The sequence below is a fragment of the Heloderma suspectum genome, chromosome 16, assembly GCF_057233095.1.
Source record: "Heloderma suspectum isolate Gila_16-S chromosome 16, 16-S_ref, whole genome shotgun sequence".
In the NCBI taxonomy this organism is placed as follows: domain Eukaryota; kingdom Metazoa; phylum Chordata; class Lepidosauria; order Squamata; family Helodermatidae; genus Heloderma; species Heloderma suspectum.
The window spans coordinates 10,217,508-10,238,435 of record NC_139473.1 but is presented as its reverse complement, the minus strand read 5'-3'; the positions used below and the strand labels follow the sequence as shown (position 1 = coordinate 10,238,435).

General features: G+C 45.6%; 1 protein-coding gene across 8 annotated transcripts in view; it reads left to right on the top strand.

Moving 5' to 3' along the window:
• The window catches only part of NF1 (neurofibromin 1), a 236,608-nt gene that overhangs the window by 16,682 nt on the left and 198,998 nt on the right, over positions 1-20,928 (top strand). For 7 of the 8 annotated variants that reach the window (XM_084822899.1, XM_084822897.1, XM_084822895.1 and 4 more), the window contains exons 2-8: positions 848-991; positions 2,165-2,248; positions 5,834-6,024; positions 9,900-10,006; positions 12,017-12,084; positions 17,212-17,287; positions 19,040-19,197. In XM_084822899.1, coding sequence (XP_084679025.1) covers positions 848-991; positions 2,165-2,248; positions 5,834-6,024; positions 9,900-10,006; positions 12,017-12,084; positions 17,212-17,287; positions 19,040-19,197 — 828 coding nt within the window. Of the gene's footprint in view, positions 1-847; positions 992-2,164; positions 2,249-5,833; positions 6,025-9,899; positions 10,007-12,016; positions 12,085-17,211; positions 17,288-19,039; positions 19,198-20,928 lie in introns of those variants that run through there. The other variant, XM_084822901.1, reaches the window with a different exon arrangement.

Genomic DNA, 20,928 nt, shown 5'->3' with positions numbered 1-20,928 from the left:
ATTCCTGGATTGTTAATTGAAAACAGAAATGGCTTGCATGCTCCACTTGTCACCACAATTCCTGGGTTAAACAACCCAGGAATTGCCAGCATTATGTGTGAACCTTGTGTGTGTACAGGATTGCAGTCTTAGCGTGTTTATTTGACACACAAAATGGGGGTCCACAATTTTTGACAGGCCATGGTAACCAAGCCAAAGAGTGTGATTATTGTCAGGAACTTGCCTCTCTCCCTTTGTTAGTTTAGCCACTGCATGGCCAAGGCAAAATGGCCAACAGCCTCCATCTTTTGTCCAACATTAGTGCTGGGGACGGGAGCAGGGGGCTCGTTGGGCAACTGCTGTGGACTGTCCCTTTGCAGCTCCAACATTGGAGGGAAGGCTGAGGCTGGTCCCACTTGCAGAGAGACTTGACACTTTCACCAGGGTGAGTAAAAATGTGGAAGCCTGCTAGTAAACATAACTAAAAAAAAGTCATGTTAATTTTATGCGCTGTATAAATAGTTCAGATTTTTTTCCCAACAGCCCGAAGTAATTGAACTGAACTACTGCAGTTTCAGGGGGCTGGGATGGGGGAGTCAGTCAAGCATGCTTAGGCTGCAGTCCTGTACACACTTACCTGGGAATAAGCTTGACTGGAAAATAATTTTTATTAGAATACTTGTAACCCAGTAGCATAAATAAAAGGCGGGGAAACAAGGGTGCTGAAAATGCTCAACGTGCTGGGTGCTAGCCCGCACAAAGAGATCTGCACGAAAAGTTAAGGGAAAAGAAAGCCTTTAACGTGTCAGACAGCAGCAGTGCATGTTTTCTTTTAAGTGAATGCTTACCGCTCTTCCTTCTGCTGCAGCTTCCAATCAAAGCCGGCCAACAGAATACCCACACCAAAGTCAGCACAGAACATAACAAGGAATGTCTCATCAACATTTCCAAGTACAAGTTTTCCCTGGTCATCAGCGGCCTCACCAATATCTTAAAAAATGTTAACAATATGGTAAGTGAGATACTTTCGCTGTTGCATGATTACGTGGATGTGGGGAAAGAGGGAGGTGAAGGCACTTTAAGGATAGGAAGGGAAAATATGTATTGGCATATCCAGCCTTCAGTGAGTATGGGATGCCAATGGTTCTGTTGAACAATCTGGCGTATTTGTTTCCTGTGATTGATGGCATCTTTAGGAATGCCCACCCCCAAGTTTGTCATAATGAACTTCCTTAACATAAGATCAAATCGGATAAATCCTGTCCTATGTGTAGCCAGTGCAAACATGCCTTGTTTGCTCTTGTCTGAATGAAAGGGCGAGCAGACCATGGCATGCGTTAAGGGGCTTGGAGAAAAGAGGTGATGGCATGGTGGTGGCAGAATAACAGGACCTCTGGCACTTCTGATGTTTAATTCTAAATCAAGTGGGAGTTGGTCTCCTTTCCTGGTCAGGGCTATAGCTGAAAGTTTAGCATTATGCCGCTGTTGTGGGAGGGACCTGTAGGAAGCAAGCATTTGCTTGCCATCCTGTTTGTTCCCCTGCCCCGCAGTCTCTGTTCAGCCCTAAGGCTTAGAAATGCTATTTTAAACTGCAACTGGGGGGGGGGGGTGTTCTTGCAGGGAACGTTATAGGTGCTCTTTGGTCTACCCCTTGCACCAGAGAACCGACACTTTCCCCATTTTGTCTCCCGAAAATTATTGGCTTGATTTTATTTATTTATTTATGTATCTTAACACTCAAAACTGCTGGTTCTGCCCCCAAGGTGATCTAAATTTTGGCTTGGGAATAACATCCGTACACTGTACAGTTTCCATAGGGTTCTTGTATACTTTGGTTGGCAGGGGTTGGCAGAGGGACTAGATTGGTTGGCAGAGGGACTAGATTGGGGCAGGAGTGGAGGAATTCTATGGCCTGGAAAAGGAACAAAGTCTAGGAACCATAGAGAGGACCAAGGATCCTAACCACAACTCAAATTCCCTTTGATTTCTGGGCCTTCCACAAACATTGCTCTGTAACCCTGAGACTCCCTTCTTGGGAACTTGTTGAAGTCCCTGGAAGCTAAAATATTAGCCACTCTCCCGATGGCAAGGTGTGAAACAGGCATGTCATTGTGTGAGGACGATGGGCAGCGAATCCTTGTCCTTAATGAGAAGTAAATTGGTCGACTATTTTTTTTTTCTCTAGAGGATATTTGGAGAAGCTGCTGAAAAGAACTTGTATCTCTCTCAGCTGATTATTTTGGATACACTGGAAAAATGTCTTGCTGGGGTGAGTGGTCTGTTTGATTAACAGTTTCCCTATTGCATTGTATGTGGGCAAGCTGCTCCTCAAGTTAACTGTGAAGTGAGGGGTCTTAGTTCAGCGGTAGAGCCCCTGCTTTTCATGTAGAAGGTCCCAGGTTCAATCTCTTGCAACTCCAGGTAGGGCTGGAAAAACTCCTGCCTTGAAGAGCTGCTGCCAGTCAGTGTTGACAATACTTGGCTAGATGGACCAAGAATCTGACAGTAAAAGGCAGCTTCCCATGTTCCTAAGATGTGTAAATGTTGGTAATGTGGAAATAACAGTGCTCAATAAGTTTCTTGGTGGTGCTGTGTAAGACTTTTAAAAAGCCACTCCCCTGGTATGGCAGCAAAGAAATGGCCTACAAGCCTCTAGGATTTGTATTTGTGTGTGTGCGCGTGCAAATTCATAGTTGATAGTTTCAGCTATCACAATGAACACAAATGACTACATAGAATATGTGGGAAAGTGGGCTAGTAAGATCTTTATGGACTGCAAGGCAGTGATTTGCACATTAGAGAATCAAACTCTGGAGCAGATTCCTCATGTCTTCTTGCCTCCTTGATGAAATGGATGCAAGCTCTTTATGACTAATTCCTATGTGTGTGTGTGTGTTTGAAATGTCTGTAGTTCAGGAAAAAGGAAATCACATTAACACTTGGGAAGAAAATTTTGGTATGTTTGGATCCAAAGAACATATCATATCTTGAGATTTGAAAGAGCCTTGCATTCTAACAAGTAAAAAAAAAAGACGAAAGAGCTTCTTTCTTTGTTTTGTGTTCAGCCAGTGCAAGAAAGAAATGTTGAATTTGTAATTAACTCTTAAACTGTAAACGTCTTAGTGTATTAAGTCAACTGGAGGTCTTCTTTGACTTGGTAGTTTTATTTGGCTTTGGCTCAGTGCTGTACAGATATAATGAAGCTTTCTCTCCTGCCGCTAAAGATGACTTTTGCAGGTGCTTCCTAGCTTACATTAGTTAACTTTGTCTAAACTTCCAGTGGGAATGTAGTCCTGAAGTTTCCAGAAAAACCTTCCTATTTTCACTTAACTCTGTTCTCAGAGGCTGTCTGCTCCCCCCCCCCTTCTTTTTACTACTTTGGGAATGCGCTTTGTGGTTCAGATCCTTCTGCAAAGCTGTGTAGCTGAAAAGCCAAACTTGAACTTTGGTGAAATCTAAGACTGTATGTTTATTCCTGAGGGTTTCTTTAACACAGTCCCAAGCTTTGTGTAATGAGATCATCCACAAGCTGGATGTGATTCCCCATACTGGTTTTGAAAGATTGCTTTCCAAGCCGTGGCAGACAGAAGAGTTCATAGTTTGCCCTTTGACACCTGTATAAACATATTATAGACAATCTGTACATGCAGTTGTGAGCCTCACGGCCTCTTGGTAGCCTCCTCTGAACAATAGAGCAGCAGTCCCGTCCCTGGATGGTGTAATTCTCTTGTGCTAGTGCTTCACCCTGGTTCTACCCACTGGACTGTGGCAGTCCACGCTGAAGAGCTTCAGCGAATTAATGAATTAAATTAACAAACATTTTTATTCTGCTTTTAAACCAGAATTCCCAAAGAAAAAAACGAAATGACAACAAAACAATAAAAAAAAAAGAAGTAGAGTCGATGGGGTATGTTTAACTTCCACTAGAAAGCAGCACTGTGAAAACCTGCATGCCCCCCAGAAGAAGTTTTGGCTTGGTGGCTAAACCAACGAGACTAGACACCAGATCAGCAGCCCTGGTGATGGTGTTCCACATCTGGGGTGCCATCACTGAAAAGGCCTTTTTCCTGGTTGCCACCCACCTAATCTATGATGTATAGGACTGGCATCTGGAGAAAGGCTTCGGATGTGGATCTGAAAGGAGAGGAGGGGAACTTTTTTCATGTCAAGGTCCACATTATTTATTTATTTATTTATTTATATCCCACCTTTTCCCCCAATACTGGGACTCAAGGCAGCTTTACAGTATTAAAACTTGTACAGTTAAAACCTATAAACAGAAGTATACAAAAGTTAAAAATATAATTAAATCATCAATAATATTAAAATTGTATACAATATCAAAATGTTAAAAGACAGCAAGAAATATTACCATAGTATCCATCTGTCATATTCTCACAGGCCCAGACTAGCTATCCCCAGAGGCCTGCTGGAAAAAAAAAGGTTTTACACGCCTGTGAAAGCATATCAAGGAGGGTGCCATTCTTGCCTCCTTGGGAAGGGAGTTCCAGAGCCTTGGGGCAGCCACTGAGAAGGCCCTCTCCCACATTCCCACCAGGCGTGCCTGTGATGGTGGCGGGACCACGAGAAGGGCCTCCCCTGAAGATCTCAGGGCACGAGTAGGCTCATAGGGGAGAATACGGTCTTTCAGATAACCTGGACCCGAGCCATATAGGGCTTTATAGGACATGACCAGCACTTTGAATTGTGCCCGGAAACAGACTGGGAGCCAGTGAAGCTGTTTTAGCAGGGGAGTTGTATGCTCCCTGTAGCCAGCCCCAGTCAACAGTCTGGCAGCAGCTCTTTGAACCAGCTGAAGTTTCCGAGTACTGTTCAGAGGCAGCCCCACGTTGGGCTCGTTACAGAAATTCATTACCTCAGTTGGAACCTGTCGGGGCAGGTGTGTGTGTGTCTGCATTCCAGCAGTGGACAGGGCCAGATCCTGCAGTGGGTGGGGCATGTTCACACATCCTTACAATGCCCCCTCCCCCTTTTACATGTACCTATGCCTGCCTCCAGTCTCATGCTCTGTCATTCTCTGCAAAAGTGGAGAGAATGAGAGAAAGACAGGCTGACAGGCAAATGTGGGAGTTCCGTGGTTGTGCCTGTGGTGGCCTGTCTTTCCTGGCTAGTGTCTGTCTGTCTCATTCCCCCAAGAGAGGCAGAGATGCTGACAGAGAGGCAGCCAGGACGGTGCACCCACTGCCATGCTTCAGGACTGGCTTCCCCGGATTTCCCTGCCTCCCTGTCGATGTGTCTGCCTCTCTTGGGAGACAAGAGAAACTGAGACATTGACTAGGAGGCAAGTGGGTGGGCAGGAAAGCTGACAACGGAGCTCCCATGTTTGCCTGTGAGGCTGCCTCTGGGACAGCTAGACAGAGCATGGTTTGGGGACTGTGCCATGATCTGGATGGAATGGATCCACCTTTGGACTGCAGTCTGGAGGTTCTCCACACTGTCTTAAGGCCTGGGCAGGCTCATGAGAAAGGAGCGATCCTTCAGTACTCTTTGTGGGCCTAAGGAGGAGAATATGGAGTTGCTTCTACGTTGGAATGCTACCCAGCCAGAGGATAGAAACAACCCTATATCCTTCTCCCGGGCCACATTAAAGGTTCCTGAAGGGCCAGCCCAAACCCCTGCTGCAAAGCATTGTGACTGATGTGGCTTCCTGATACACGGTACTTTTCCACAGACTGGTTGGATGTGTCCCAATAGTTCAAACACGCACATTTTGTTTATGGAAAGTACACTTGATAGCTTGTGAGTGCAAAGCCTTTCCTGGGTTACTAACATTGGGGGATACATAACTATGAAAGTACTTCAGGGCAATTACATACAAATTGTATCCTCTCAGCAACCAAAAGACACCATGAGGCTGGACGAGACTATGCTGGTCAAACAGTTGCTGCCAGAGATCTGTCATTTCATCCACACCTACCGTGAAGGGAATCAACATGCCGCAGAGCTTCGCAATTCTGCCTCCGGGGTTCTCTTTTCTCTCAGTTGCAACAACTTCAACGCCGTCTTCAGCCGTATCTCCACCAGGTGAGTGCGTGGAAAAGGTGTTCCTTGCCCATCCGTCCTCGAAGGCTCATTAAAATCGGGTTGGCATCTTTTGACTCTGCTCAGCCTAGATGATGAGGCAAATCTCGATGCAGGTCAAGGAAGGTAGAAATCTCAGTGTGTTCAATTGAGCTGAAAGCTATTAAAATGCTCAGAACCTTTTTGCTGTTGGTGAGTGTATTGATCTGGGGTCCTGATTCTGTCAGGCCCCAGTCAGAACAGATTCTTTTGGATTACCAAGATGAAACGAAGTCACTTATGCAAATGGACGACGGTTTATTGATAGAAAACAGATGCAGAATAAATATGCAAAGAAAGCGCACACCCCTGTTTGGCCAATGAGCCTGTCATAGCTGGGTGTCTATCTGGATCCTCAAAATAGGGGAAAAGTTGTTCCTAGGACCAAAGTTTCTGCAGGCTGGTAGTGCGCATATTCCCCCTTGGAACAAGGGGAAAGTAAAAGGGAAAGGGTGTCAGTGAGTATAAGGCAGGGTGAACAAGAGACACTTGAATGCATAAACTGTGGGAAGAGAGTTGGATGTCAAGTGGAAGGGGATTTCAGTGATAGGGAGCTGCAGTGGAAAAGGAACGTAGCCGGGGGAGAGAGAAGGCAACCTTAGGCTTAATTTAGGGAGCAATCCTATGCCTGCTAGACAGCGGCTAGACGGCCATAGGGTATCTGGTTTCCCAGGAACCGACTGTCAGGAGCTCCCTAGCGGCCTCTTTCAGTCTACTCCAATAGCCAACTCAAGACACAGACGAAAGGATTCTTTTCAAGGCTTTAATCCTTTTACAACTTAATGACTCTTTCAGATGCTAATCACCAGCGACTAAGCAATGAACAGCAGAGTAACCTATGCTCCGAGTAGGCAGTTGATCCCCGTTTGAAGGAGAGTCACTTGAAGACCCTGAACTTATGGGCTAGGGAGAGTTCCTCCCTCTTTCCCTTGGGTCCACAGGAGGTGGCCGTTGCTTGCGCACCAAATGGGCGCTACGCCTCCTTTCCATGCCCTCCATCACTCGTCGCTCCCTGCGTCGAGCGTCTAGCAAGCCCCCCTCCCGCACTTTCTCACTGCCAGGGTCACTATCTATCTCAGGAATGCCGGCAGGAGGAACCTCTGCCAGTTGCTGTGCCTGTGAGGGATGAGCTGGCTCCTCTCCCACGGATTGCTGATCCTCGTCAGAATCAGAACTGCTCTGGGATTCTATCGGCTCAGTTTCCACCCTGACACCCACCTCCCCCCTATGTCCGCTGTGCCCCTGAGGCAGCGTGGATCAGCCCCATGCTCTACGCTTGCAAAAGACTGCAGAGCGGACAAAAGGGGCATTCCAGGGGGTGTTCTGGGGTGGGGAGTGCAGAAATGCCTGTACGACACAGCCACAATCGGCTGTCTAGCCAAAAATGCAGGGCAGGAGAAGTGCGGAGGAAACACTCCCCTCTGTGCTTCTCTTGCTATGCATTGGATAGGCGGTCGCCTCCGACTTCGGAGGCAGATGCCTATCTGAATAGGATTGCGCCCTTAGAAGGATTGGTAGCTATAGAGCAGGGATGGGGAATGTGTGACCTGCAGCTCCCATCATCCATCACCACTGGCTGTGCTGGACAGGGCTGATGGGAGTTGAAGTCCAAGAACATCTGGAAGGTCGCACGTTCCTCACCCTCGCTATAGAGTGAAGGCTCCAAGGAGGAGCTCTTAGAGAAGATACAGAGGAGTGAGACGATGAAGACATTTTAAAATAACTAAATGCAAGAAGCATCAAGTGAAGATGAGAAGAGAGAGGAAGCCGGTGAAGAGAACAGTGCAAATTTGGTTAGAATGACGAGTGGTTGGCATCACTCATCAATCCTAGCTGTCTGTATTCAGTGAAAGTAAATATATCCCCCTCTTCCATTTAGTTGGCAGTTGGGGATTAGGCTATTCTCTGAGTTGTACTTTCTCCTGTAATAACCTTCGCATGATAAAGATGAGAACATTACATAGGGAGAGTTTCAGTCTCCTAACAGCGGGTAGAAAGTTCTGTGATTAAAGGGTACCTCAACTGAACTTCAAAGGCACTTTAATAATCTCTGTTCCAAGGAGATATTCTTGGCAGCAGGCTTCAGAGGATGTGGGTTTTCGTTGTCTTTTTGCTAAATGGCTTGATGGAGAGTGGTTGTGTACAGGATAGGAGACACTGCATTTCCTTTGTTGGGGAGAGCCAGAGGCAATGAAATGAAAGCTCTACTTGAAACAGACATCTAGAAATGTAATAAATAAATAAATTGAACTGGGTTCTCAGTGTTGGTCAGCTTCCTATTTCCTGATCTTGGTGGTATAGACCTGTGGGGGGGGGGGGGATGAGAGGAATCATAAGAAAAATATTGGTTTCAAATTCTGCTTTTGATTTTTAATGTACGCTGAACAGAAACTAAATTTGCCATCTGTTGCTTGTCTCTGTTTGGCAAGAATGGAGGTTCCCCCTCTGGACCACATTTTCTCCTTGGATCCCTCCAGGGGGTGAGGCAGGCCTCTGAGCCCTGCCCCCAGGCAGTATTCCTGCTGTTATTGCTTATTTGTGATTGGGAGGGTGAGCGGTGTGTAGGAGAATCCCCCCTGTTATTTCCCGATGGGGATGGCAAGTGGAGGAGGCCGACGCGGACAGCACTGGAAGGAGCTGCTTCTCCCAGCGCCGGCTGAGTCCCTTCCCCTGTGCCGAGAGAGGCGTTGAACTCCATGCTCCTCAGCACTGAGAAAGGCAAAATGGGTGGTCGTGATGTCAGTGAGGTGGCCCACAGCCATTTAGGCCATCCGGCCTTGCAGAGGGCCTGGTGAGCAGCGGTTTGATCCCCACCTTACAGCAGTTCCCCTCCCCTGTCAGCAGTTGGTGGTGTTGGTTCAGTAACACATGCTTCTGATTTAGGGCTCTGCAGATAGATTTCTGGCATTTTCCTACGTGCAGCCAGAGCTGTTCAGTCTTTCTCCGTACAGATGAAATGAAGAGCTCCCTTGGTGGCTGGTGTTAGAAGTTGTGTCGAGTACACACCTGTAGATTTGGAACAAACCAAAGCAGTTTCTCAGCTTGCACAGGACACGTGGTTTAGTTGTTAGAGGCATGTGGATCAGCTAGAAAGTGGTGTGGGTGGGAGAGGGATTGAGGTACCTTTAAACTTAAGCCTAATTGAATTCATTAGGGTCATGGCGAGAGGAGGGCGAGGCTCGGAGGCTCAAAGTGGCTGCATATCTGCAAATGCCCGCGCGATTGACTTGGATCCGTGCTCATGTGAAGTACAATGCTGAATCCTCCCCCACATGTATTCAAAACTTTTGGGGGGCAGATGCATGTACATTAATAACACCATTATCTACCACATACTCTTACACTATACTGTTGCTGATCTCATCCCCTTCATAAAATAGAAGTCTGGTTCAGGTTCCCAATGCACTGTTGGCCTTTTTTGCACGGGGGAAGAGTGGGCATGTGCCCCACACATGTGCAGGTGTGACTTGGGGAGGCCTGATTTGCATGCTTCTTGAACTTTGAGGGGCAGGGGAGGATGTGGGCAGTTAGATTTAAGTATGTAGGGACTTTGTCATGTGATATGTTACCTGTGTGGTGGAAAGGCGTGGCCTGACTGCTCTTCCTGCATGAGAAGGACTAGCTGGTGCAGTAAATGTCTTTAATTTCCTGTGTGCCACCCTGAGGACCCTGTTGTAAGGTGGCCTATAGATCTTGTCACATGAATAAAACAAATAAAACAAATTGCCCATCCCTGCGTTATAATCATGGATGTGCCATTGCTTTATCTCCCCCTCCCCTTCATATCGAGGGTGCAAATGTTATTCTCTATTTTGAGAAGCTGGTATTTACTTTTCCAGATTGCAGGAATTGACGGTTTGCTCGGAAGACAATGCTGATGTTCATGACATCGAACTGTTACAGTACATCAGTGTGGACTGCGCTAAACTCAAGCGTATCCTACAAGGTAAGTGGTGGTGCTCTTGGCTGTTCCTGGGTAGAGCTGTGATTTTAGCCACATATATCTGGAAGGATGCCCTGTTGACACGGGGCCTTATTTCGAAGTGTGCATGCTTTAGAACAGAGTGCTACTCCTCTTGCTTACTTTGATCTAACCTAATTAAGGATTGTCGATGCATAAGCATTTCCTAGATGTTGCAGTATTTGTGGTTTATTGACGTGTCTCCTGTGCATAGAAATAGCAATAATAAATATATAAACAAGAGTGGTATTTATATAGTATTTTTTCCTAATAACATTTTTTCCTAATTGCTCAGAGCTCTTCCACATCTGTTCTCTCATGAAGGGCCAAGTTAGACATGACATGGGAGGTACTCCAGGAAATGAGCAGCAGCGACAGCAGGGCCTGAGCCCTGCTGGGACCCAGGTGTGCTGGGGTAGAGAGTTTTCCCGCCCAGCTCCATGTGAGCCTACCTGTTCCCTGAGGTCAATATCCGAGGCCCTTTGAGTGACCCCCATCACAAATACATTGGGTGCTGACCCGGCCTTTTCAGTGTTGGTGCCCCAGTAGTGAAATTCCTTTCTCTAGTTAGGTGAGCTTGGCACCTGCTTTATTGCCATTTTGAGGCCAGGCAAAGACCTTGTTATTTTGTGGACATTTTAAGTGGGAGCTCCTTCTGCTGCTCCTTGGATCTTGCAATACTTTAATTTTTAGAATTTATTTTAGGTTTTACAACTTTGTGCTTTCAGTTGTATTTTATTATTTTCCTATTATCTTTGTAAGTGGTCCTGGGAGTAGTTTTGAAGGGTAGGGTATACATTTCCCAGTTAACCCCCCTCCCTTTCTCTGCAACTGCCCTGCAGGGAACAATTTGCAGGTACCAGTATGACATCTGTAAATGTGCTTCTGCTAGGTAAAGAGCAGCTTTGAGGGTGCCATTTATAATCAGATAAATGGCACAAACCCTTCCCCAGTGCCACAGTCACAATCCAAATCATGCGTCTTCTGTTTTAAAATAGCAGCTGAGCTACACCCCCCCCCCCCAATCGTGGGAGATGGTAATTGAGGCTGTCCTGCATCACGGCTGGTTTGACCCCATGAACCTGACCTTATTTTAAAAAGTTGAAGGTTAGGTTAGTAAGGTGGGGGTTCTGGAGCTGAGACTGAAAGAGAAGTATGCTCATGGCTCAAATGCGACTTAGATTGCGGGGTTTCTTATCTCGAAGTTTGTCCTATTTATTTTTTTTATCTTGCCTTTTCATTTGACATGCTTCTTACAACGAATTAAAATAACAAAAAAATACAGTTAATATCAAATACAAAGGTTAAAAGGGCAGATAAAACATGTTCAAACTAAAATGCAATGGATATAAAAATGTTTAAGGTCAAATGTTTGCCCCTGCTCCCCGAAGGAAAGTCTTTGCGTAGCGATGGAATGTGGGTTTCTCCAAGAATGGGGGATCTACAGTCTAGACCTGGCCACAGAGAAGGCTTTTCCCCCACGGCCAACCAAATGCAACTCCAATGTTGGTGGGATGTGAAGAAGAGTCTGTCTAGAAGCTAGTATGGTGTAGTGGCTAGAGTGTTGGACTGAGAGTCTGGCGATCCAGGTTCTAGTCCCCGCTTGGCCGTGGAACCTCACTGGGTAACTTCGTGTCAGTCTCAGACTCTCAGCCCAACCTACTTCACAGGGTTGTTGTGAGGATAACGTGGAGAGGACGAGGATTATGTACACCACCTTGGTTTCCTTAGGAGGAAAAAAGGCAGGATATAAATGTAATAATAAATATAAGATCTTAATGAGCAAATACTGCCCACTCTGCTACACTGCTCTTCCTAAGAATTGTACTGTAAGGTCTTGAGGGTAATGGGAGTTATTGCTTGAAAGTATAAAATACAGGTCATGCTCAAGAATGACTGCTTAGTGGTTGATGAGTAACAACTTGGGAGGCTTTAGGGCTGTTGAGTTGCTGTCATCCCAGTCAACTGCATGAATGCCACTTTTTGTTTTCACAGAGACGGCCTTTAAATTTAAAGCCCTCAAGAAAGTCGCACAGCTGGCGGTGATCAACAGCCTTGAAAAGGCAAGTTTCCTCCATGTGTGCAATTTCTCTGCAGGCACTTAGGCAAAGATGTCCCGTTTTCCAACCAAGGAGTGAGAAAAGTAAAGGGCTGTCTTCACATGCTTTTCTTATCCTGGAGTGCATACCCACTGCCCTTTCTCTCCAGTGCAGTGAGGTCGTGCAGGGCTATCCCAGAGGCTTTGTTCTTTCTCTGTGTTTTTCATAAGAAAGGCCCTGCTGGATCAGACCGAAGGCCCGGTGAGTCCAGCATCCTCTTTTCCACAGTTGCCAACCAGTTGCCTCTACGAAGCCCACAAGCAGGGCTGGAAGTCCATCCCATAGTGGGGCTATTTGCACATGAGACAATAGGGTATGCGCGGCTGCCATTTTGAATATGCAAGCCCAGCTCGGGGGTTGTCATGTCCTGCGAACCCGGAGAATATGGGTTATGTAAGGGTTAATCTGTTTTAGGGCCATTGTTTAACCCTTGCGTAACCTACGCTCTCTGGAGTCTTAGGTAAGAACAACCCCTGGGTGGGGTTGGATAGTCAACCTGGCGCCCATGGGTGCCAGGGATTGTTTTTGTTGTTCAGTCGTTCAGTCGTGTCTGACTCTTCGTGACTCCATGGACCATAGCACGCCAGGCCTTCCTGTCCTGCGCTCTCTCCCGGAGCGTGCTCAAGTTCATATTCATTGCATCCGTGATGCTATCTAGCCATCTCATCCTCTGCCGTCCCCTTCTCCTTTGGCCTTCAGTCTTTCCCAGTATCAGGGTCTTTTCCAGGGAGTTTTCTCTTCGCATTAGGTGGCCAAAATATTGGAGCTTCAGCTTCATTATCTGTCCTTCCAATGAGCACTCAGGGTTGATTTCCTTTAGGATGGACTGATTTGACCTCCTTGCAGTCCAGGGCACTCGTAAGAGTCTTCTCCAGCACAACAGTTCGAAAGCATCAATTCTTCGGCGCTCAGCCTTCCTTATAGTCCAGCTCTCACAGCCATACGTTGCTACTGGGAAAACCATAGCTTTGATTAGACGGACCTTTGTCGGCAAGGTGATGTCTCTGCTTCTTACTATGCTGTCTAGGTTGGCCATAGCTTTCCTCCCAAGGAGCAAGCATCTTTTAATTTCATGGCTACAGTCACCGTCTGCGGTGATCTTGGAACCCAAGAAAGTAAAATCTGTCACTGCTTCCATTTCTTCCCCTTCTATATGCCAGGAAGTGATGGGGCCAGATGCCATGATCTTCGTTTTTTTAATGTTGAGTTTCAAACCAGCTTTTGCACTCTCCTCTTTCACCCTCAACAAGAGGCTCTTGAGATCCTCTTCGCTTTCTGCCATTAGGGTGGTATCGTCTGCATATCGGAGGTTGTTGATAATTCTCCCAGCAATCTTAATTCCGACCTCTGATTCATCCAACCCGGCATTTCTCATGATGTACTCTGCATATAAGTTAAATAAGCAGGGTGACAATATGCAGCCTTGTCGTACTCCTTTCCCAATTTTGAACCAATCGGTTGTTCCATGTCTGGTTCTTACTGTTGCTTCTTGACCCTCGTACAGGTTTCTCAGGAGACAGGTAAGGTGGTCTGGTACTCCCATCACTTTAAGAATTTGCCACAGTTTGTTGTGATCCACACAATCAAAGGCTTTAGCGTAGTCAATGAAGCAGAAATAGACGTTTTTCTGGAATTCTCTTGCTTTCTCCATGATGCAGCGAATGTTGGCGATTTGATCTCTAGTTCCTCTGCCTCTTCTAAACCCAGCTTGTACTTCCGGTAGTTCTCGGTTCGCATACTGCTGAAGCCTAGCTTGTAGGATTTTGAGCATCACCTTGCTGGCATGTGAAATGAGCGCAATTGTGCGGTAGTTTGAACACTCTTTGGCGTTGCCCTTCTTTGGAATTGGAATGTAAACTGACCTTTTCCAGTCTTGTGGCCACTGTTGAGTGTTCCAGATTTGTTGGCATATTGAATGCAGCACTTTAACAGCATCATCTTTTAGGATTTTAAATAGCTCGGCTGGAATACTGTCATCTCCGCTAGCTTTGTTGTTACTAATGCTTCCTAAGGCCCACTTGACTTCACTCTCTAGGATGTCCGGCTCAAGTTCAGTGACCGCACTATCATGGCTATCAGGGACATTCAGATCTCTCCTGTATAGTTCTTCTGTGTATTCTTTCCACCTCTTCTTAATCTCATCTGCTTCTGTTAGGTCCCTGCCTTCTTTGTCCTTGATCATGCCCGTCTTTGCACAAAACGTTCCCTTGAGATCTCCAATTTTCTTGAAGAGATCTCTAGTCTTTCCCATTCTGTTGTTTTCCTCGATTTCTTTGCATTGTTCATTTAAGAAGGCCTTCTTGTCTCTCCTTGCTATTCTCTGGAACTCTGCATTCAGTTGGGTATATCTTCCCCTTTCTCCCTTGCTTTTTGCTTCCCTTCTTTCGTGAGCTACTTGTAAAGCCTCATCAGACAGCCACTTGGCTTTCTTGCATTTCTTTTTCTTTGGGATGGATTTCGTTGCTGCCTCCTGAACAATGTTACGGACCTCCGTCCATAGTTCCTCAGGCACTCTGTCTATCAGGTCTAATCCCTGAAATCTATTCCTCACCTCCACTGTATATTCATCAGGGATATGATTTAGGTCATACCTGAACGGTTTAGTGGTTTTCCCGACGTTCTTCAATTTCAGCCGAAATTTTGCAAGAAGCAGCTCATGATCTGAGCCACAGTCAGCTCCAGGTCTTGTTTTTACTGACTGTATGGAGGTTCTCCATCTTTGGCTGCAAAGGACATAATCAATCTGATTTCGATATTGACCATCTGGTGACGTCCATGTGTAGAGTCGCCTCTTGTGCTGTTGGAAAAGAGTGTTTGCTATGATCAGCATGTTCTCTTGGCAAAACTCTATTAGCTTTTGTCCTGCTTCATTTTGTACACCAAGGCCATGCCTGCCTGTTATCCCGGTGATTTCTTGACTTCCTACTTTAGCATTCCAATCCCCTATGATGAAGAGGACATCTTTTTTTGGTGTTAGTTCTAGAAGGTGTTGTAGGTCTTCATAGAACCGATCAACCTCAGCTTCTTCGGCCTCAGTGGTTGGGGCATAGACTTGAATTACTGTGATGTTGAATGGTTTGCCTTGGATTCGTACTGAGATCATTCTATCATTTTTAAGATTGTACCCCAGTACTGCTTTTCCCACCCTTTTGTTGACTATGAGTGCTACTCCATTTCTTCTAAGGGATTCTTGGCCACAATAGTAGATATGATGGTCACCTGAATTAAATTCACCCATGCCTGTCCATTTTAGTTCACTGATTCCCAAGATGTCGATGTTCAATCTTGCCATCTCATGTTTGACCACCTCCAGCTTACCTTGATTCATTGATCTGACATTCCAGGTTCCTAAACAATATTGTTCTTTACAGCATCGGATTTTCTTTTCACCACCAGACACATCCAGAGCTGAGTGTCCTTTCGGGTTTGGCCCAGCCGCTTCACTCTTTCTGGCGCTACTTGGAAATACCCTCTGCTCTTCCCCAGTAGCATATTGGACACCTTCCGACCTGAGGGGCTCATCTTCCGGCGTCATCTCTTTTAGCCTTGTGATACGTTCCATGGGGTTTTCTTGGCAAGAATCCTGGAGTGGGTTGCCATTTCCTTCTCCAGTGGACCACATTTTGTCAGAACTCTCTGCCATGACCTGTCCGTCTTGGGTGGCCCTGCACGGCATAGCTTATGGCTTCACTGAGTTACGCAAGCCCCTTCGCCACAACAAGGCAGTGATCCGCATGGGTTAAATAACCCGTGACTGGCCGTGGTGTGTCATCCAAACCCAGGCACTACCTCTGATACTGGAGGTAATTTATGTAACTATTATGGCTTGTAGCCATTGATAGTTTTATTCCCCTTGTATCTGTCTAATCTGCGTTTGAAGCAGTCCAGGTTGGTGGCCATTGCTACATCTTGTGGTAGCGAATTCCGTACTTTAAATACGGCCTATGTGACGAAATCCTTTCTTTTGTGTATCCTGAATCTTCCACCATGCAGCTTCCTTAGATGATCCCAAACTGTATTATGAGAGCGGGAGGAAAATCTCCCCCCCCCCTCTCCATCTCTCTCTCTCTCTCTCTCTCCATCTTCTACACACCATGCCTAATTTTATGCACTTCTAACATTTCTCCTCCCATTCCACTTATTCACTGTTTTTCTTAGCCATAAAACCCCAAAGGTGGTGACATTTCCTTGTTGCCTTTAGTTTCCATAAGTGCCACTGAAGGGAAATGGAACATATCTTCAAAAAATCTAATCTTAAAGTGGAGGGTGTGGGAGAATTGTTCCAAATCTGAAGCTGTGATCAGATGGGGGCGACAGGAAGCTTGTACCGGGAGCAAGCAAAAGAGGAAAAATCTCTAAATGTGAGGAAATAAATGAATACCAGGCCCAACATATTTTGGAAAGAAATCCTTCCATGGGGGCACATTTCCAGTAGCAGTTCTCAGATACAAGGGATGCTTATTGTGGATACGTCTGTGAATCCTGTCTTTTGTGGAGCTTAGGCTTGATTAGGGATGTCCATCATGGGGAATTCTGGTCTTTTTTTGACTTGATGGAGTGCTGTGGCATATATGAGTTGATTTGCATTTGCAAACGGATTTCTCCAACATCTCTAGGCTTGATTGAGCAGTAGTCTTTTAGGTTGAGAGGGAGTAGAGTTCTGGCCCTTGTGCAATCCGTGAACTCTTTGCGTTTTCACTGAAAAAATGCAACCAAGCATGTGAGAAGCCCAGTAGGTGAGTTTAAAGATAATTAATGATCAGTACATGGACCTAAGAGACTGACTTTTTTTTTTTGGCTTTTTATATTGCAATATTGTGAGTACATTTAGGAAGCAAGGGAATGAGCTTCACTATTAATCAATGTGAACTTATGAAGTTGCTCAGTTGTGGGCCGGTTAATTATTAGAGAAGTGGTAGAAGGTCTCGTTAGCTTCTGCTGTCCTTCCTCCGCTGTAGCTTGTGAAGGGGCTCTAAGAGCCCTTGACGTGATGAACATGGGAAGGACAAGACGGCATCTCTAGTTGCTCCTGTACAAAATAGGTTCTCTGAACTGACTGTGCCTTATGACCCATGTTGTAATGTTGTGCAGGCATTTTGGAACTGGGTGGAAAACTATCCGGATGAGTTTACGAAGCTGTACCAGACACCGCAGACTGATATGGCAGGTAAGGCATCACCAACAGTTGGATTGTGTATCATGTAAAGCTGAGTGGGGGTTTTCCAGATAGCAATTTTCTTCAACTGTTGCCTGTTCAGAGGTCACCCACTTCAGCTGGGTTTTGTCCATGCTCAGAGAAGAAAAGAAAGTAGCAGATATTTTTTTCTAGTGCATCTAGAGTTGTGCTCTGGTTGTGGTATGTACAGGCTGCATGTCTAGTATAATCTGGTAGGCTATTGGTTCTCCATTTCTCCCCCTCTCCCCCCTCTTCCCCCCCTCACACACGCACACACACACACACACACACACACACAATTTTCAGTTTTGTTACTCATGAGTAACAAAACAGAAAATTAAAATTCTAAAGCAAACTGTTTTGGCTTCTGCCTTCAGCTTCTCTGGTATATAGATATAGTTTAGCATGTCAAGGGGAGGAGTTTAGTCCACCTGTCTTCATATGTTATTTGTTGTATATGCAGGGAGTAATTTATGAGGAGAGCCTTCAAACAAGCTCCCCCATCTGAAGCTTGAAATGGTACAGTCCAGGAAAAGCTACACCACTTGCTTGGCTGAAAGTCTAGACAGCCACTTAAATAAAGGAGTCAAAAGTTGGACAACTTGGTTTTAATGTGTATAATTTAATGGATATAAGTTAATCTGATGCCCAAGTATTGGCGTGCTTCTGCATATAAATATTACTAAAATGAAGTATTTTAGGCCCACATTTGGAAACTAAGGGTGTGTGCTAAAAGAAGTGCGCTTGAGTGACAAAGGGGAATGGGTGCAATTAAGCTGTCAAATTCAGCCTGGCACAGTTGCAACAAACTATTCCACCGGTGTCAACTAGAATTGCTTCTCATTATGCAGGGCTTCCCCGAGCTTGCTCAAAATGGTCCCAGTAAAATGATATTAAAAAAGAAAGAAAGACAACAAATGGTTTTATTTTGAGACTTTTCTGAAGTTTGGCCTCCTTCCATTCCTGATGCATGGTGAGGCCTGAGCGATTCCCCCAACTCATCTTTTGAGATCTGTGCCTTCCTGGCCAGAGCCCCGATTTGAGAAGGAGGGCTGGATGGGAAACTGGGAACCATGTAGGGTAGTGCACAGTCAGGAGGATTCCATAGGGCCTGGTGGTGATCCCGTGGGGCACAGCTGTGCTCAGGCCAGGAGGGCTTGTAACCTTAATTTCTTCCCCAAAACAGGGGAGGAATGCTAGGAATGAAAGCACCCTAAGGCTACTATTCTGTGAATGAATTTCTATGAGCAAGGGGCTTCTTGAATTTATTTACTGATGTTAGATTTTAACACCTAATCACCACCAGAACCATTTTTGAAGTTCAGGAAGTTCTTTTTATTTTCCTTTTGGGAAAAAAAATGCTTAAACTACCCTGACTTGGGCAAAATGCCATCTTTTGACATGCAGGCCATGAGCTGGCCATCTTTCCCAATAAATGTTTGATGGCGGGGTGGGAATGAGTTTGTATTTCTCAAGACCTTCAGCTTGTGCTTTCCTGAAAAGGTCCCCCCCCCCCCCAAAAAAAAAAAAAAAAAAAGATATGTTTAATGTTTGGGCTGTGCTGGAGTGTGTTTCCCTGAAGGCTATAATAACTGAAGTGTTTTTCCTTCCAAAACTAGTGTTGTTGCAGTGCTGTGAAATGTTGATGCTGTGCTAAAAATGGGAGGGATTTCAGCTTTTTATACCTCAGCCGTATTTGGAGCTAAGTGTGCGTTGTCATTTTGTCTTGTCTCTTCCTTGCAGATTGTGCAGAGAAGCTGTTTGATTTGGTGGATGGATTTGCTGAAAGCACGAAACGCAAAGCGGCTGTTTGGCCCTTGCAAATAATCCTCCTTGTCCTGTGTCCGGAAATCATCCAAGACATTGCCAAGGATGTGGTGGAGGAAAATAAAATAAACAAGGTGAAGAAAGCTGAAAATGTCTTCTGTGGCCTGAACTAGTCTGGCTTTTGTATACGCAGGCAGTTGATTTTTTTTTTTTAAACTAATGAAATTGCATGTTGGTGAGAAGGTTGGGCTAGAACCTCTCTTTATGGGGCTGTTCACACAACATGCTAACCCATACTCACTGGCTGAGTGTGGGTTTTGAACCATGGGTTGTTTGTTGAACCATGGGTTAGTGTGTTGTCTGAACACAGCATATTTTCCGCAGAGTGGGTTATTGTGTTGTCTGGACGCAGCCACCCTGAACAACCCAAGAGCAAAGCATGGGTTCTCAAGGTGGCTTGTTGGAGAAAATAAGCCACACTACATGGTTAACAAGCCACCCTGGCTGAGTTCAGCCAACACGCTAACCCACGGTTCAACAAACAACCCACGGTTCAGAACAATCCACATTCAGCCACTGAGTGTGGGTTAGCGTGTTGTGTGAACAGCTTCCCCCCCACCCCACATTGCTTTCCTACATTTTTATATAGGGGAAGCATCCAAACATGGTCTTTCCACTTGTGCTTTGAAGTGGTACAGTCCCAAGCTCACCTGCTGAAGTGGGAAGATCCTCTGAAGTTCCTTGCATCATTTTGGTCCTGGTTAAACACATCTTTCTTGAGTGTCCACATTTTCTAAATACTTGTCAAACATTTTCTGTGAACCTGGCTGCCTGATCTGTGCTATGGGGGCCTTATTCCCTATCTGGGAGTCGACAAGAATTTGCATGCTTTCTTCACCTTCAAATGGAACCTGCAACAAAACATTGCAGTGTGGAGTGTTCCCTCTTCCAAATTCCAGCTACTCTGTTCCATTCCCCCTCCAGTTTTCCATTTTTACCTGCAGCAGACATTCAGCCTCCTGGGCATCATGGGGCTGGTTTTGGATTTCACTTTCCTTAGGATTTTTTAAAAGTATTATTTACGTATTTAAAATAATTTTGTTCTACTCTTGAGCCAAAAAGCCTTCTGGAATGGCTTACATACAATCAGTAAAACAAGTCAGTTCCTGCCTGCAGGCTTACAATCTTAAAAAGACATGACACCCAAGAAAAAAGGGATGGGAGGAAAAGAATGAAGTAGTGTTTCAGCAGGGCTGATGGAATGCCTCTGCTTTCCCTCTCCTCTCCCTCTGCTATAGCCTGCTGGAATGGCTTGAATGCTGGCCCCTCTGAAGACGCAAATTGTATGTCCCACGTTTTGACACTAGGATGGTAAAATGTCCAATTTTGGGGCTTGTCTAATAATCCATAAAACTGGGGGTATGTGTTAGCCAAATTTCTTCTTTCTGGCTGGCCTGTGACTTAATCATTTGGGGGTATACTTCTCCAGCTCCCCATTTCTGCTGTTTTTGTACCTCTGTATACCTCGGGGTTCCCCTCTCCCTGTTGATACTCCTCTCTTCTGTGGGGGTGGTGCCGTTTTGGTTTCATAAGTAATGGTACTCATAGCCTGAAGATCAGAAATAGAGGGAATTACTATATTAAGATAAGGGAACTGGTTGTCCTATTTTCCTTTCTCCTTAAGACCTTGCTGCTATGAGGAGACAGTTCTACCTATGATGTGAATGCACACTTTTAGGCATGATGGAGGTGTACAGAATTATGCATGATGTGGAGAATGTGGATAGGAAGACATTTTTCTCCCTCTCTCAAAATACTAGTACCCAAAGGGGTCATCCCATGAAGCGGACTAGTGGGAGACTCAG